This window comes from Mesoplodon mirus (genome assembly GCF_964341445.2).
Source record: "Mesoplodon mirus genome assembly, chromosome: 11".
Lineage (NCBI taxonomy): Eukaryota > Metazoa > Chordata > Mammalia > Artiodactyla > Ziphiidae > Mesoplodon > Mesoplodon mirus.
This window is the reverse complement of record NC_138987.1, coordinates 95,035,823-95,054,182: the sequence shown is the minus strand read 5'-3', so window position 1 is coordinate 95,054,182 and position 18,360 is coordinate 95,035,823. Positions and strand designations below refer to the sequence as shown.

General features: G+C 36.3%; 1 protein-coding gene across 1 annotated transcript; it reads left to right on the top strand.

Annotated features, from left to right (window-relative positions):
* The first annotated feature begins 8,368 nt into the window (after positions 1-8,368).
* CLEC1B (C-type lectin domain family 1 member B) lies at positions 8,369-17,085 on the top strand. The gene is made up of 6 exons (XM_082636103.1): positions 8,369-8,510; positions 9,130-9,228; positions 10,417-10,530; positions 10,693-10,844; positions 13,088-13,194; positions 15,059-17,085. Exons 1-6 carry the CDS (start codon positions 8,447-8,449, stop codon positions 15,201-15,203), a joined length of 681 nt encoding a protein of 226 aa, XP_082492229.1. The 5' UTR covers positions 8,369-8,446; the 3' UTR covers positions 15,204-17,085.
* Positions 17,086-18,360: the final 1,275 nt, after the last annotated feature.

The following is an 18,360-nucleotide window of genomic DNA, read 5'->3' as shown; positions in this document are numbered from 1 at the left end:
ACTCTCAACCACCGAGCCACCAGGGAAGCCCATGGGTTGGGTTTTTTGTTTTCAGATGGCTGGGGGAGTGATCCAGAACCTCCCAAGGTTCACCTCTGTGCAAAGATGATCTTAGTCACAGGTCTCCAGAAAGAATTGGAGCTGCTTTAGGGGTGTGAACGATTATCCAGTGGGCTGTAGAAACGCAATGTAGCAATAATAATTATTCAGTAACACTTTTGCATGATCTCTAAATACAGAAATGTACATATATTTCTTGTTTATTTTTTTTCAAACTGATGGGGAGCTCAGTACAAAAAAAAGAAGAAAAGAAAAAAATGTGTGGAGGCTCTGGGTCATAATCAGCTAAACCCCACCACCAAAAATGTGAAAATGAATAATAAATCTATGTTTATGTTTCTATTCTAGGTAAAGGCACAGACCATTGATATAAGCAAAAGTTAAATCAAATAGGTGATTACAAAAATGAGAACTTGGGAATTCCCTGGCAGTTCAGTGGTCAGGACTTGGCGCTTTCACTGCCATGGGCCCGGGTTTGATCCCTGGTTGGGGAATTAAAATCCCACAAGCCATGCGGACAAAAAATAAATATATAAATAAAAAAAATTAGCTGACCATTAAAAAAAAATGAGAACTCAAGGGTGTTTTTCTTTGTCCTGGTCTTTCACTTAATTTTGCAAAGACTGTGTTTTCATGTTCATTTCCCTAATTCTTTCATATGCCTTAAAGTTCCCTTAAAAATTATTTAATTTCTTACTATCTTATATGAAATAATGCTTCGGTAAAACCATGATGAGGAATCTCATCTGTTTCCTAATTATTTCTATAGCAAAGAAGATTGATCATACTTCCTACACACTTTCTACTATTATGATCCTAAAATGCTATATTATCTGTTATTAGTTGATTTTAGAAATTACTGTCTATACATTCCCCCTTAAAAATATCCAGCTCCTCTGTAGCACATTATATCAGATTATACTATCAAATAACACAACGCATTGCAAGCGTCTACAAATTCCAGGGCATTTCTCATTTCTTTACCATTTTTTCTAATGTCTTAAATCTCCTTGTTCACTTCTATTCCTGTCATGATTATCAGTAATTTCAGTATTCTTGCAGGTGAAAATTCCAATACGCTGTGCTCTCAGGTCCTGGATTTACCTCCAGTCACCTTTGACCACACCACAAATCGACCACTCATTATGGTGATCATTCATTAAAGCTATGCTTTCCATTAGTGTAGTTACTAGCCACATGTGACTATTTAAACTTCAATGAATTAAAATTAAAAATTCCTTTCCTCAGTCATACTAGTCATACTTCAAGTGCTCAATAGCCACAGGTGGGGCTCTTGGCTGTGCACCTGGACAGCACAATGTATAATATTTCCATTATCACAGAAAATTCTATTGGACAGTGCTGCACTAGATCCAGATAATTTCATTGCCAATGTGAGCACCCCCTCTATTACTTCAGTTTTAGATTTCTACTCTCTAGCTTCCAAGTCTTTTCTTTCCAGCTCATTCCCTATAGTGAGTTTATGGCCTATGGTACTTTGATGCCCCCTGGGATATCAAATTCAGTGACCATGCCACCTTTTCATTGTCCTAAATCCTTCACGTCTCATTTCCTGTTTTACCTGGCTTAGACCGTTTATCAGGGTCAATTATAATGATCACTTCCTTACGTACAGCTACAAGTTCAATGCTTGTCCCTTCCTTCACTGTACCTATCCGGAAAACGCATCCCAGTGAATCCAACTCTACCTACTCTGTACTTGCGTATGAGCAGCTAAATGTGACCGCATTCTCTGGTCTTATTTTACATTTTTGAATGATAATTTGCCAGCAGTCTTACTAATCAGTCTATTCTGTGAATCTGCTAGAAGATTACTCCCAATTTCTCTTTCTTTTTCAATTCTCAAATTTCTGTTCTCCTTTCTCAAACTCAATTAAAAACCTGGCCTCTTATCTTGAGAAAATCAAAATATCAGAAGAGCATTTCCTCTGCCCCATGAGCAAATATACAAAAAATATTTTACATCTGTATATGTAAAGAAATATCATCTTCAACCGTTTTCTGTGGTTAAATTCTACACACTCTGGATTGATCTACGGTCAATCTCCATCTACAAATTGAAGTCCATTCCATCGGCTTAGTCAAATATTTTTAACTTGTAAATATCTCTCTCTCTCTGGAATCATCATTTTTTTTTTAATCTCTAGTGGTTTACTCACCTTAACTTGTAAACATGATATAATATCTCCATTAAAAATAAGCCAAAAAATGTTTGCTTACACCCCTGCCACACACACACACAATCACCCCATTTCTCTAATTCTCTTAACAACAAAAGGGTTCAAAAGCTGTCTATGCCTGCTGGATCTTCCTGTTTTCCCGAACCCACTTTAATCAGGCTTTTCCCCTCACTATTTCTAGTAAGATGCTAGTAAGTCACTGTTAACCTCTATATCAACACATCAATGGCTATTTCTCGGGATTCATTTTACTCAACCTATAAACAGCATTTGACATAACTGATTATTCCCTTTAATTTAAAATTCTTCTCCAAAATACTTTGCTCTCCAGGACACCATTATCTTGATTTTCTTTTACTTCATCACCTAATCTTCCATCAGATTTGCTGATTCCTCCTTAGCTGACTTCAAAATACTTTTGAGCCTCAGAGTTCAGTCCTTGACCCTCTATCTTCTGTGTATTCTCATCGCCGGATGAGCTCTTCCAGATTCAGGGCTTCAAGTAACAGCCATACCTAGATGACCTCCAAATGTATATCTTCATGCCAGAGTTTGATGGCCAGTTCAGGTATCTGAATGGAGACTTGGCATATTCACTTAATATGTGATAGAATTTTCAGACTTAACACATTAAAAAAATGAACAACCCTTTTCCAATCATTTCACTCTACATTTCTCCATTTCAGTAAATGAGAACTTCACATTTACAGTTCCTCAGCAAAAAACTTAAAATCACCTTTGACTTCCCTTGCTGCTCTCACATGAATTAAATCCATCAGAAAATACTGTTCATTGCAGAAAATAAGGGAACACAGGCTTTAAATAGAGAAGTATTGTTCACCTGGGATACATTAAAAGAAATAATGAGTTTACAAAATGGGAAGTTGTATTCTCACTTTGTTCTTCAATAATCATTCCATTCCCACATATTATGCTTATGTCAGAGAACACTTTCAAAGAGGGACCTATATTGGATAGTACCCAGAGAATGAGCAGAATAGGAATGAATTCAAAATTATTTACAAAAAGGAATGGAGAAAATTGAAAATTAAACCTGGAGGTACCAAAAGACCTAAAGAAAAGATAAAAGCAGAAACAACAACAACAAATGACCACAAGGAGGAGCCAGAGGATGAATATAGGAAAGAATTTATTTTTGAAATGTATCAACAGACTCATCCAATCAGGGTAATAAAATATCCTGTTTAAAATAAAGAACTATGAAGACAGACTGATTATATCAACATACTCATCCAATCAGGGTAATAAAATATCCTGTTTAAAATAAAGGACTATGAAGACAGACTAATTGATTCAAATCCTGGATCAACACTTACTTGTTGGGCTTCCCTGGTGGTGCAGTGGTTGAGAGTCCACCTGCCGATGTGGGGGCTGCGGGTTCGTGCCCCGGTCTGGGGGGATCCCGCGAGCTGCGGAGTGGCTGGGCCCGTGAGCCATGGCTGCTGAGCCTGCGTGTCCGGAGCCTGTGCTCTGCAACGGGAGAGGTCACAGCGGTGAGAGGCCCGCGTACCACAAAAAAAACCCAAAAAACATTTACTTGTCCAGTGACTTTTGGCAAGTCACTTAACCTCTGTGCTTTATTTTTCTTTTTAGTAAAATTAGCATAAGTATAACACCTACGGCAAAGGCAATTAATACAAGCATATAAAAGCAATAATAAATGGTATCATTGTTATTATATCAGAATTAAGCATAAATTATTTTGGATGCTCTTAAAAGTGGAAGATTTTGCACAGCAAAAGAAACCATTGACAAAATGAAAAGACAGCCTACTGAATGGGAGAAAATATTTGCAAAATATTGATGATGATAAGGGTTAATGTCCAAACTATATAAAGAGCTCACACAACTCAATATCGAAAAAACAATCTGATTAAAAAATTGGCAGAAGACCTGAATAAACGTTTTTCCAAAGAAGATACACAGATGGCCAGCAGGCACATGAAAAGATGCTCAACATCACTAAGCATCAGAGAAATGCAAATCAAAACCACAATGAGATATCACCTCATATCTGTCAGAATGGCTATCATCGAAGAGACCACAAATAACAAATGTTGGCAAGGATGTGCAGAAAAGGGAACCCTCCTACACTGTTGGTGGGAATGTAAATTGGTGTGGTCACTATGGAAAACAGTACAGATGTTCCTCAAAAAACTAAAAATTGAACTATCATATGATCCAACAATTCCACTCTTGGGTATATATCTGAAGAAAACAAAAACACTAATTTGAAAAGATACAGAACCCCAATATTCATAGCAGCACTATTTACAATACCCAAAATATAGAAGCAATCTAAGTGTCCATCAACAGACGAATGGATAAAGGAGATGTGGTACATATATTCAGTAGAATATTACTCAGCCATAAAAAAGAATGAAATTCTGTCATTTGCAACAATGTGGATGGACCTGGAGAGTATTATGTTTAGTGAAATAAATCAGACAAAGACAAATATCATATGATATCACTTGTATGTGGAATCTAAAAGTTAAAATGAATGTGTATAACAAAACAGAAACACAGATATAGAGAAGAAATTAGTGGTCACCAGTGGGCAGGGGAGGGGCAAGATAGGGATATTGGATTAAGAGATACAAACTGCTATGTATAAAATTAGTAAGCAACAAGGATATGTTGTACAGCACAGGAAAATATAGCCATTATTTTGTAGTAACTTTCAATGGAGTGTAATCTATAAAAACATTGAATTTTGTACATTTGAAAAATAATATAATATTTTAAATAAACTATCCTTCAATTTTAAAAAATGGAAGAAAACTGCAATTCTCCACCCCCTTCTCGTAAAGGTTAAACAAACCAGTTCAAATGAGCACAAACAGGGCTGCTCCAAGCCCCACCAATAAAGCTCTATTGTATGACTTTTTTCATAGCATTTATGATGATCTGAAATCGTCTTGCTCTTTTCTTTCTTTTCTTCTTTGCTATCTGTGTTCACCGCTCTCCACTAGAACGTAAGCTCAATAAGAACACAACTCTTGTGTGTTTCGTTCATCACTTGATCCCCAGAAAATAGGATAGTGCTTGGGACATACACAGTGATCAATAGATACATGTGCAAATAATTGATTGGTTAATTGTCCCTGAAATGTAAGTTTTACAATGATTTTAATAGGACACCTTGTATCCCAATATACTGTGATGTGAATACTCAGTTCAAATATGCTTGATCAGTTCACGTTCCTTGATCACAGATCACACCATACTCCTTCCAACTTCCCTAACTTTGTTTCAGATACGTGCCCTCCCTGATAAATATTCCCCTCTCCTCTCTCTTCTTAGGCAATCTTCACCTTTCTGTCAAATCTTAAGTCTTATCTATTCCATTTGAATATTATTTGACTTTCTTACTTACAGGGAATTTGTATTCACATGCATGATAAACGTCTCAGTGTTGTGAATGTGGTCTAACACAATTTTCCCCTTCATTTTATCTACTATTTTGTAACCAAAAGCTCTGCTACAGTTGTTGTCTGGTAGTTATACATTTAGTTTATTCACTTTTAATAAAGCTCATTCCACTTTTCAGTCCACAGGTTTAAACTTTCTGAAAATGAAAGAGAAAATATTAATTAGGCATTTTTTCCATGACAGGAAATTCTAGCCTTTCCCAAAGATAAACAGTATTTGATATGTGTGTAGAAGGCTAGAAAGTCAGAAGTGAACCAACAATTTGAATTCAGAGGACTGAGAGAGGGGACAGGATATCACTGATAAATGCACCTAAGGGTCAGCTTAAAGATGACGTACAGTGAAAGGTCTATAAAAAGATATCATTGACTGCAAAATGTTGATGTCCTTTATATTTTTTTCAGTTTAGAGACATTATTATAACACTCATACTAGTCAACATCATTTTCTTTTTGTCTTTCTTTTTTACACATCCTCTAGCCATCTTTATATATTGATCAGTCTTATCCACCGTGCTATGCATTTCACTGATTTCCTTTGTTTTCATATCTATACTTTGTCATTGTGATCCTAGTGTCTTTTACTGGTTCTTCAGCTATAAATATAGAAAATGGAGTCTGGGTAATACCTAAATTTGAAAGACATCATAGTACAGTGGAAGGAACTTGGAAACTGGGTAGATGGTGATGCTTCTTGCAAAAAGCATGATCATAGAAAATTCCCAAGATTCCCTAAATTGCTTTCTGCATGTGTAATATTCCAATAAATGTCCATTTTACATATACTCATTCATTCATTCATTCATTCACCAAATTTCTACTGAGTGGTAACTGTATGTCAGTCACTGTTTTGGAGACATGGAATACACTCCTGTGAGTATACATGACAAAAATGTTATATATATATATGTACACACACACACACACATATGCAATGGAAAAGAGTGAAACAAGAAAGAGGAACAAAAATGTGGCCTGGGGTGGGGTGGAGTGGAAAGTTGTTCTAAACTCTAAGAGGCAAAGGTTAAGTACCTAAAGTCTAAGACTTTGTGCTCCATAAGGACTAGTGCCATGACTTTCTCCATGAATACTCGCTATTAATTTCAGTGTCTGACACATAATTAAATTAATGAGATATTTGCTTTAAAATAAAAGATATAACTTATATAACACTCAACCTCTACAATATTAAACAAAGATTTTTTTTTTTTTTTTTTTGTGGTATGCGGGCCTCTCACTGTTGTGGCCTCTCCCGTTGCGGAGCACAGGCTCCGGATGTGCAGGCTCAGCGGCCATGGCTCACGGGCCCAGCCGCTCCGTGGCATGTGGGATCTTCCCGGACCGGGGCACGAACCCATGTCCCCTGCATCGGCAGGTGGACTCTCAACCACTGCGCCAGCAGGGAAGCCCTAAATAAAGGTTTTTATTCCAAATTCAAACTCATCAGGATATTTGGAATAATGACTTCTTCAGCTATACTTTCCTAAGCCAAGAAAAGAGGGAGCGATAAAATATGCAAGTAGAAATAAAATGTCAGTGATAGGCCTTATAGGGTAATTGAGAGATAGCTGGAAAAGCCTCTGGATTTTGGAAAAGAGAAAAGAAAATTTTGTTGTATCTATCGTTTTTTCCTGCAGTTCTCTGCTTAATTTTTGCTGAGTAACTCAGCTTGTATTTATAGGGTAGGTGGAGAGAGGAAGCAGAATTAAGACTAATGTTATCAGGGCCTCCTTTGACCCTGACAGCCTCTGTACTTACCCAGGATATTTCTAACACCACAAAGTCATGCTTGATGGATACAAATAAAGGCAAATATATTTTTATGAAGCATAGATCCAGCCATAAGATACTCAGCTTATGGTTAAAGTTATCAAAGATCCAAAAGCCATTCCTGGAAATTTACTTTAAAGTGAAAACATTACTGAAAGACAATACATCAAGACATTAACTTTGTATTATTTCACTTTATTAGATTGTTTTCCTTTGATGCCTAAACTTAAGCCATATAAATCCTGCCTCATGTGGAGTTCTCAAATTTTTTAAAACTTTGATTTGCAGGGACTAAAGAGTATACTATGATTTGAATATCCTTGACTCATTACTTAAAATGTCAGCTTGTTCAGTTTTTCATTTTAATGCAATCAAATAAATGGATGGATGAATTACTCTAAAAAAACCCTTTGATTTGCAAAACATGCAAGAATTTGGATGAATTGTAGGTCATAATTAGACCTTCTACCACAAGACCACGAAACTTCTAATATAGCTCATCTTAGATCAAATTATATTAGACCCTTACACCACAGTGAGATAGACTATATCTGTTGATGTTTTATCCATGAGTTTTCATCAGAAATAAGTTCATTTAAACAACATGATTTAGACTCTGCCAAGGTTATGATGAAGCATAAACTTCTGTTCTTTGAAAGGACATACACGATGGAATAGTCAGAATGGAAGTTAAGGAAACAGGAAACAAATGCCATATCTACTCGTTTACCACAAGTTATTATTTTTGTGTTTTGGTGTTCAAGGTCCATGTATATCTGAGCAGCTATTAAAGGGCTTCCTGGAAAGAAACAAAAAACAAAAAATGTGCCCCAACTCATACGTCTCCACCTTACCAGAGAGAGGAGGGTCACAGGCGGGTAGACATTGAAATCATAAGGGTGGACACTACATTTTGCAAAGTCATTGAATGCTGAGTTCACTTTCATTCTAAGGGAAGCCATGCAGGATGAAGATGGATACGTCACCTTAAATATTAAAACTCAAAAACCAGCTCTCACTTCAGGTAAGAATGCCCAGAGGCAGCAATTTGGAAATTATCTGTTGAAATGGATCCACCCTAGTTTCTTTTTTTCTACTAGTGATAACATAGATAGTTTTGTTTAATTTTCCTGAATGACCTTCTTTCCCTACATCATTTGAGTGGTATGTACATGGGCTATATATGTTATTTAGAATATAAACAACAAATGATACAAGCAGGGCACATTACATTAAGGCTTATAGATTTAAATGCTGGAGGGAATAGAAATCTAAGGGATAAGAGGAGAAAATGTTTGAAAACTCCACTTTCTAAGATGTCAGCAAGTGGGTGTGATTCCACAGTTGTGGCTTATAAACACTATTATTTAGAGGAGTGAGCACAAAATAAAACAAAGACAAACACAGACACAAACGACCTTAGCTGCTAGTTACATTTTGACTCAGAGAGAAGTCCGGTGGGAGTGAGGATGGAGTGGGTTGTGTTTACTGCTGGTGATTACCAAGGGAGCAAAGGCAAGATGGGCCAGAGAAGCTGTTTATATCACTTGGACAATCCTGAGAGGGCAGGGGATGGGGGTGAAGCTGTCCCCCAAAACTATGCCATACTGCCTGCCCCTAACATCTTTATTGTATGCCCACAGGTGACCCTGCTTCCTCCTCTTTGTGGCGTATGATGGCTTTGATTCTGCTGATCTTGTGCATGGGGATAGCTGTTGGGCTGGTGGCTCTGGGGATTATGTGTAAGTATTGACTTATTGCCAATGACTTGATCTGAGGAAGGCAATACGTAAGTGTCCTGGTGTATGCCATGAAGCTTAACTGTCACTATCTATTTGTCGCTACTGCAATTATCCTATACATAGCTGTCAGGATATTCTCAATAAAGGAGAACTCTGCACTTTACCTTTTGATTAAAATTACCTTTTAGGTTTTTAAAATTAATTAAAAATCATTGCTTAAGAATTTTAAGCTGGTCTTTAAGATCTTCCTCAGTATAGATCCACACTATCTTTTGAAACTTTCTTTTTTTCCTCCCTATTCTGTGCATCTTAAGATCCAGCCAACGTGGAGTTTTCTGTTTCACAAATAAATCCTATGTCCCCCTGCCTGAGATTTTGCTGATTCTGTCCCGTCTTCCTAAAATGTCCTCCTTCCCATTTTTTAAGATGAATACATTTACTTCCACTGAGACTATTCATATCCCACCTAATTGATAAATATTTTTTCTTCCTATACATCTAAAAGCCCTCCAATGTCACATTATCGTCTGTATAATTGTTGCTTGTTCAGATACTTGTTTATTTTTTCATAAGATATTTTAGAACTTTTCATTCACTACTTTGATTTACCTGAATATCACAGTACTTCGAGCACAACAAGAAATCAATACTTGTTGTTGTTGTTGTTTGCCACGTCGCAGGGCATGTAGGATCTTAGTTCCCCGACCAGGGATCGAACCCGTGCCCCCTGCAGTGGGAGCATGGAGTCTTAACCAGTGGACCACCAGGGAAGTCCTCAATATGTATTTTTTAAGTGAATGGATATTCTGGCATTACATAGAAGACATAATAGCAGAGGTCATTCACCTCTGTGAAATGTGCTTAGAAATCTGTGTTGAAGGAAAGGTCAAAACAACTACTATGGGCATGCAATTTGATTATGGCATGTTCTTACTTGTGGTCATCTCCTTCAAATAGTTCACCTATTCTTTTGGAGAACTCTCGGTTGTCATTCTGCCTGGCACTTAATGTTTTCTTTATAACCCCTTTACCCTGATCCCTTTTCAGCACTCTTTTACTCATAATGTATCTAGTAAACACTTCATAGATTTACAACTCTACTGAACATAAAGTTCATTGAGAGGACTTTTTTTTTGCATCACTCCTTATTATCCTAATTACAAATTATTATCTAATTTTTACGTCTAGCTGTCATGCAGCAGAACTACCTACAAGCTGAGAATGAACATCTCTCAGGAACTCTGAAACAATTAGCAAGGAAGTTCTGCCAAGATTTACTACAACAATCAGGACAAAAGGAAAGTAAGTATGATTGGGTAGTCTCTTCATCTCCCCTAACTCTGGAGTATTTTTGTGATGCTATCTGTCAGGAATCTTGAGATCTTCAGGAAACATTGAATATGAGGAAAAAGTAAGCCCATCCTTTCAGAATGAAAGGGATCCTATGTTTGGATTCTCCTTAAGGCCATAAATGCAGCCCATGTGACGTAAACTGGAGATATTATGGAGATAGTTGCTATGGATTCTTCAGGCACAACTTGACATGGAAAGACAGTAAGAAGTATTGTGCTGATGTAAATGCTACTCTTCTGAAGATCACCAGGGAGGACACGCTGGTAAGAATATTTCTATGTCAAATATTTTGGAGTCATAAGGAGAGAAATCTCAAATGAAACACTTGCCTTTTTTTTTTTTTTTTTTACATTTTTATGTCTTGCAGTTTGTGCTAATCTCAGAACATTATCAAGCTCAGTAAAAATTACATTTGAGAGTAGAAAGTGCTGAAATAGAACTAATGAAACTTTGAGTTCCGGTCTTATCTCTGCAACAAGAGTTAAGATAATTTCTTGGCTTCCTTAACTCTGTTTATTAATTCAAAACAGGATCTGAAAGTATAAGGAAACTCAATATGATTGTAAAATATAAATATCAGTGTTATCCCAACATTACATGCCTTCTCAGTTTTTGCTAAATTGTTGACACTTTGAACGAACCATGAGGCAAACTCTATCTTTTCATAGGCCCTCCCAGATGTAGTTTGGGGCACAATCTTATTTGCACAACAGACAGGATTTCAGTTGAAAATTTTTTATTAAACATGTCTCCTCTTCTATATTTCCCTTTTTGACAGCTTCTAACAAAAGCTCTCTTTTCAAGCAATGTACATTCACATCCACTACTGCACTCTCCCTATATTATTGAATGTAGCTTTTCTTTTTCATAAATCCTGGGAGCAAGCCAGGAACCAAGCCTTGGAGTCTCCCTTCTACCGAATAACAGTTTGTCAAAACATATATTTTTAAAAAGGCAGAAATTATTTAATGTACTTATCCTACAATTTCTAATATAGTAATTATTCACATTTTTGCATATTAAAATAAATGCAAATATAAATTGGAATAGAAGATCAGGATTCGGGCTCTATGCAGACAGAAATTCAATAGAATTCAAATATTCAGGCAAGCCGTTTTCTACAGAACTGCTATAGGTAATCAGCAAAATTGACTTGTACCTTACTGAGAGCTGAAGTAACCAGTAGTGGACCAGACATGAGGAAATCAGCCCAGTGATGTTCATGCTCATTTGGGTGTCCTGTTATTCTAACTTGCTGTACCATATACTTTTTTTGTGGCTCAGACTCATAGAGAAGATATTCAGATAAATTAACTTCTTTCAAATCAGGCAAAATAAGAGAGTACCTGATTTGAAATCTCAATTCTATTACAAAGAGATTAATTGGAGACTAAACAAGTCTTGAATCTTATTACTCTAGGCTGATATCAGGTTGGAGATGAGCAACTAAAAGAGGAAGTAATGTAATTTTTGAGAAATAAAAAATAGTTAAATTTCAGGTAGACTGTATCTGTCAGGTCCTATAATGAAGTATATAATATGGATGTACTTTAAAGAAAAAAATAAAACATAAATTAACAGAAAGGTGACAGGTAGCTCAAGCTTTAAGAAATAAGTGACTCTCACAAAATATCTCTTATGGAATGCCATTTTGTGTCTCACATGTCTGCCAAGATGCTCAAGTCATTTTTTATTTGCAAAGAATGTGTCCTCACTTGTTTTTTCCGGGAGGTATGCGAGTACGTGAACATTTGACCTCTTTTTAATTCTGTTACACATAGATAGATTGATTGACTGATTTATTCATCCATTAATTCAACAAATATGTGCTGGAACTATTCCAGGACCTGGACCTATGCGTTAATAAAACCTACAAAAATTCCTAAATTTATGGAACTTTATTCCAGTTGGAGCAATAGGCAAAGAACAAAATAAACAAGTATTGTATATAGTATAGTAAATAGTGATAATTTCAAAGTAGAAAAAAGTAGATGTACGTCATTTGTAAATCCCTTTGAGAAAGACATTCTATAACCCTTTTACCCAGTCAACTAAAATAAATGAATATTCCTGTATGCAAGATTTTGTAGGCAAGCTAAGCAATGAAACCAAAGCAAGTAGAGCTTAATTCTAGGGATTATAAAGTTTCATCAACAATGTATTTCATTTCATTTTCCTTCTCTAGTTGTTTACCACTTATTTCATTTAAGAGCCATATTTGATACTTTATTTGGGATTCTAAACTTCAACTGATGGAAGATAAACACATAGGAATATTAGAATATTATCTATCTTGCTTACAGTTTTCCCTGTATCCTGCAAGTATTTTTATGCAAAAACAAGTGAACTTGGAACAATTCTAAATATCAAATATAATTAATTAGTATTAATATAGACATATAATCTACTTTTTATGTCCAGCATCTTATCATGAAGCTTTGTCTTTATGCCGTTACAAGAACTGTAGAAACACTCTGACCATTATATTTACTTGTGTTTGCAATAGCAATACATCAGTAGCAGGACTGGATTAATTCGTTGGGTTGGATTGTTCCGCCAGAAATCCAGTGACATCTGGATGTGGGAAGACGGCTCAGTTCCCTCCAAAAATTTGTAAGTTATTAGATGCTCAGAATACAAGGCACAACTAGGAATTTTGAGTCCTGAGGTCTTCTACCCTCTTGAGTACAGGTTACTTAAAAGTTGGGAGGTGGCTCTGTGTTTTACTGTGTGTTACATAAGCATTGGCTGAGTCACTTACACCATAATCCTAACAAGAGAGCACTTGTAATAAGATTCTACTTTCCTACTCTGCCATTCCTCTGCTTTTTATCTAAGTTGCAATCCACCTCTATTCCTGATACTTTTTTCCCATTCATTTCTACCCTTAACTTCACCATTGGAACATTTTAGGTATGTGGTTTTGTTTTGTTTTGTTTTTTTAGCTTGATCTGATTCTCTTCACATATTTTCAGAACAAAATTATCATCCTCATTATTTTATGGTTGAAAGTTATTACTTTGAGGCTTCTTTTGACTTTTCAGTATCATTTTACCTCATCTTTTACCTTAAGGGTATCCAAGAATCAGGCACATTATCAGTCACAAGGTGATTCTAATGTTCATGTCAAAAGGGAGCCCCAGACCTCAGCTAGAAAGAACCAGACCAGAATCGGCCCCAGTTTGAGTTCGTGCCATTTGTCTGTAACCTTCTACAGACAATCCAGGCAAAGGGACCAATTACATTGGGTTACTTAATATGGTTTTCCAATCTCTAATCACCTTTTGTTAATCTTGTGCAATGTCTCTCCAGTTAAAATTTAAACTTATAACCAAAAACTTATACAATCTGATCATTACTTAAAGTTTTAATTAATTTATTCAACAGATATTTATTAAGCATTTACTATGGGTAGGAGTCAAGAATATTATGAGTATAAGCAAGCTTCTTCATAGACCTGGGTTTTATTCTTATCGTTTATTGCCTCATTCACAATAGTGCAGGCACGCTGGTGATCCCTCTGTTCTTTCAATGAATCAAACATGTTTTGAGGTCTTAGGGCTTTTTGCACTTGCTCTTCCCTTCTAGAAAGCTCTGCCTCCAGAACTCCATGAAGGACTCCCCCTTGTCACTCAAGTCTGTTTAATCATCACTTCCTCAATGAGACCAGCTTTAATTACCCAAACTAAACTAGCCTCCCTCCACCACATGCACTTGAGTCTATCATATCACACTGTCTGTTTCATCATGACTCTTACCACTCTGAATTTTTCTATTTATTTGTTGGCTTCTTACCAACCTTCTCTCATTATAATGTAAGTTCCCCAGTAGAAAGGACCTGGTCTTTGTTTACCACTCTATCATCAGCACATAAGACAACTTTGGCTCGTAGTAGATATCCCATAGATATTTGCAAATGAATGAATAAATATACATTCTTTGTCCTATTGTCATAGCACTGTAGCAGGAAATATAACAAGCGATTACAATACAGTCTTGTATCCAGCTGCCCTATAACATAAATCCTCATTTCAAAAATTTTTAATCAACTTATTTTCCTTGAGCTCATTTCCAACCTGTGCAGCTACTTGCCCTACAGGGCTCCTCTCTGTTTATCTAAATCCTACCCTTCCTTCAAGGCAGAACTAAGTATGATCTTCCATGAAAAGATGAAAAGGTAAAGCCTTTCTCATTATTTCAGATACCCATCCATCTTTTCCTCTGAGCTCCTATTGTACCTACAGTTCACTTCTGCTTAATCTTATGCCATATTAAATTGCTACTGAGCTATTCAAATGTACATACTTTATACCCCCAAGCAGATTGGAAGTTTCTCAATGATCTGAATGTCGCTTTTTAGTTTTTTGCCTCGTACTTCTCATCTCCACTTTATGCAACAAAATACTATACACAGAGTTTGATTGTTGATTGTTTATTTAGCTTTCAAACGAACTCATGCTACCTTTTCCATTCACAGGTTCAAGCTTTCTGGAACTGCAACAGAAAATATGAATTGTGCTTATTTTCATAATGGGAAAATTCACCCTACCTTCTGTGAGAACAAACATTATTTAATGTGTGAAAGGAAGGCAGGCATGGCAAAGGTGGACCAACTACTTTAATGCAAAGACATGCACAACATGTCACAGACAAGTGCTTGATGGTACAATAAGAGATCTGGATGAAGGAATCACTAGCCATAGAATTGCTTATTTTTCCCTTTATTCCCCTTAGAGTCATCTTTACATTATCTTTCCTACCAACACCACTTAGTTCCTTCTTTATATAACTCTTTATACTGAGGAGTAACTTAGTGCCTTCTTTATACATCCAGAAACCAGTCAATGAGCTGATTGTTTCCCAATGGTTCTGCTTCCATTAATTTTCATTCTTCTTGTCTTCCATTCCTAATTATCTCAACATGCTATGATTCACTGCATCTTCAGACATAAACATATACATTTTACATTGAAACAAGAAAGGTTAGAGCTTAAATGACTTAAGCTGTGCAAAATATCTAAGTCTGAGACTATGCAAAATATCTAAGTTTGAAAGACAGCATAAGGTAGTGGAAGGTATACTAAACTTGGAGTCAGTAGAAAAATTTAGATGGCATGATCACTCAAGTACAACCATGGCTCAATCATGTTACCTCTTAACTTCCATTTTCTAATATTTAAAATAGGATAACACCTGTCTTATATACCTCACAGTTCCACAACCTAAAATAAAACTTCCAAGTATTAATTATATCAGAAACTCCATGAAAGCAAACCCCATGACTTTCTTATTTTCTATTCTATGCCAGCAAGCACAGCTCCTGGCTCACAGGAAACAGAAAAATATTTGCTTCTCTTTGTGTGAGATAGTTCATTAGAAAGCACAGCAACCAGTAAAACACTATACAGATATAATTTCTATTCCAAGTCCCCCTATGGTCAGACTCAAGAGCAGTAATTTTCTGTCCAAGAGAAGGAAAATAAAGTTTGCAAGAAAACTGACAGGGTTTGAAAATGAGTAAATGTTTTTTAACAAGTTGCACAGCCTAGTTGAACAGCAAGCAAAAATGCTTTATATAGTTCTTTTCCTGACAGCTCTATGTTTGGCTTTTGCTGAGTAACTCATGCAGTATTTATAGATATGTGGAGAGGCACCTTTTAACAGGATAATAGGCAAAAATTTCATTTCTTTTCACAACTTCCCTGAAGGTACTCCTTCTCCTTAAATTCGTGGCAATAAAATTTATGAACATGGTTCTCAAACATCTCAACTGAGGTGCTTGTTAAAACATGCAGATGTTCAAACACAAATACTTATGGTGCTCAGTGGGAAGGCTGAGGAGACAGAGTCCTATGCTTTTAATAAGCATCCTGACTTGATTAAAGTATCCTTTAATACATTTTGAGAAATGTTACTTTGGAACTTACTCCCTATCTGGCTTTTGGTAAATTGGTTAGTCTCTTTAAAACTCAGTTTCTTCATCTATGAAATGAGTTTAATATTATTACCTTACTCATAAAGTTATTGTGAGGATTATTTCATATAATTATGTAAGACATTGAGCAGAGTACCAAGCATATAATTAATACTCAATGAATATGTATAACTTTTATAGCTTTGTGCACTGACACCCAAAGACACCTGAATCTATTTTGTTTTAGACTATCAATAAACAAGCAGATTTGGCAGGGGAGGGGCGGCAAGAGGGGGCACTGAGGAAAAACAATAGAAATACTATAGATTCTGCTTCCACTTCAAATGTGTTGAGATCTTGGCTTTTGGGGTATAATGCCATTATTTTCCTGTTTTTACTTGTTTATTTAGAGAAACCAAATTGGAACTAATAATTCAGAAAACTGTCCAAAAATCAGCCATAGCTCTGAAATTTAGTGTTTTATCTCTCCCAAATGGAAAAGCATACATTTTATATCACTATTCATGACTGAATTTTAAAGAATAATATTGTAGTGGATGGCAAAAGTGCAATTAAAAAATGTAAACCAATCAAACTGTACCTACAAAGATTCTTTTTTTCTGATACTCATATCAAAAGCATCTTATACATAAAATCAGAATAGCATAGACTTTAGTAGCACAGGTAAGTGAACTTGGGAAAATAGTTTGACTTCTCCATGCCTCAATTTGCAATTTTGTCACAACATACTAATAATAGTTACTATGTCACAGAGCTATTTTGGGATTCAAGATAATTCATGTAAAAGGCCTTTGAAACAGTGCTTGGAATATAATGAACAATAAATAAGATAGCATGATTAAAAACATTAAACGTCATACAAGTAAGATACTAATCTTTGGCTGGGAGAGCCCAATGTTTCCCCCAAAGAAACTTATCAGAGAACATACTATATTGGGGAAAACTATATCTTTCTGAGCATGATATTTAGTGTTGATAAAATTTGAGAGCCCCTGGAAATTAATGGCAACCCCTGAACTTCCACTCCTGCATTCTTCCTGACATTGCTCTTAATGCATATTTGTTGTGCTTATTGTTTCTTCCTTTTCTTCACCTCAAGATAGAAATCATTTCAATGTAAAGGCTATAGGGAGTTAAGTCACATTATTTTCTCTGTCAGGATCTCAGGTCACATAAAAATCATATGACATATTTGGAGAATTTGCTGGATATTCTCCATTTGCCTCTTGAGATCCTCTTGGCCCCATCCTATGCCCTGAGAGGCAGAACTCCAAGTACAGCAATATCTGGGCAAACTTGGCCTCTGGCTTCCAGTTAATTCCTCTATTGGGAGGTACTAGCAGTGATCAGGGGGGTGAAAGGGGAGAACGGTCCAGGTGTTTACGCCGCTGGCTGTCGCCTACCACACCGTGGTTTGGCAAAGTCTTCATGTTCTGTATCTCAGGCCATGGCCCTTTCAGATAGGTCACAAAGTTTCAATAATTACCCTCCCCTTAACCCTTCAGGCCTGGGTTTGATCATCGTTCCCCAATACATATTTCACAACCCCTTTCTGGTTTCCTTAATCCTTCCCCAATCCTTATAAAACCGTCTTTGTTAAATGCCCTCAGATGCCCCCTTGAGTGCCCCATTTGTTTTATTCTGTTACAGAGGTTAATGGTTGATCCAGTGAGACACTGTGACCAAAAAGAATTTTGCAGATTGTTGGGATTTGCAGACTGTAAATTACTGAGACACTACTTTTGGCCGTAAGGACAAATGGCCAATATATGAATGATGATTAAAGTATCAAATTTCTCAATACCAGTGCTGTAGTCACAGGATGTGGCAGAAACAGCCTTCTT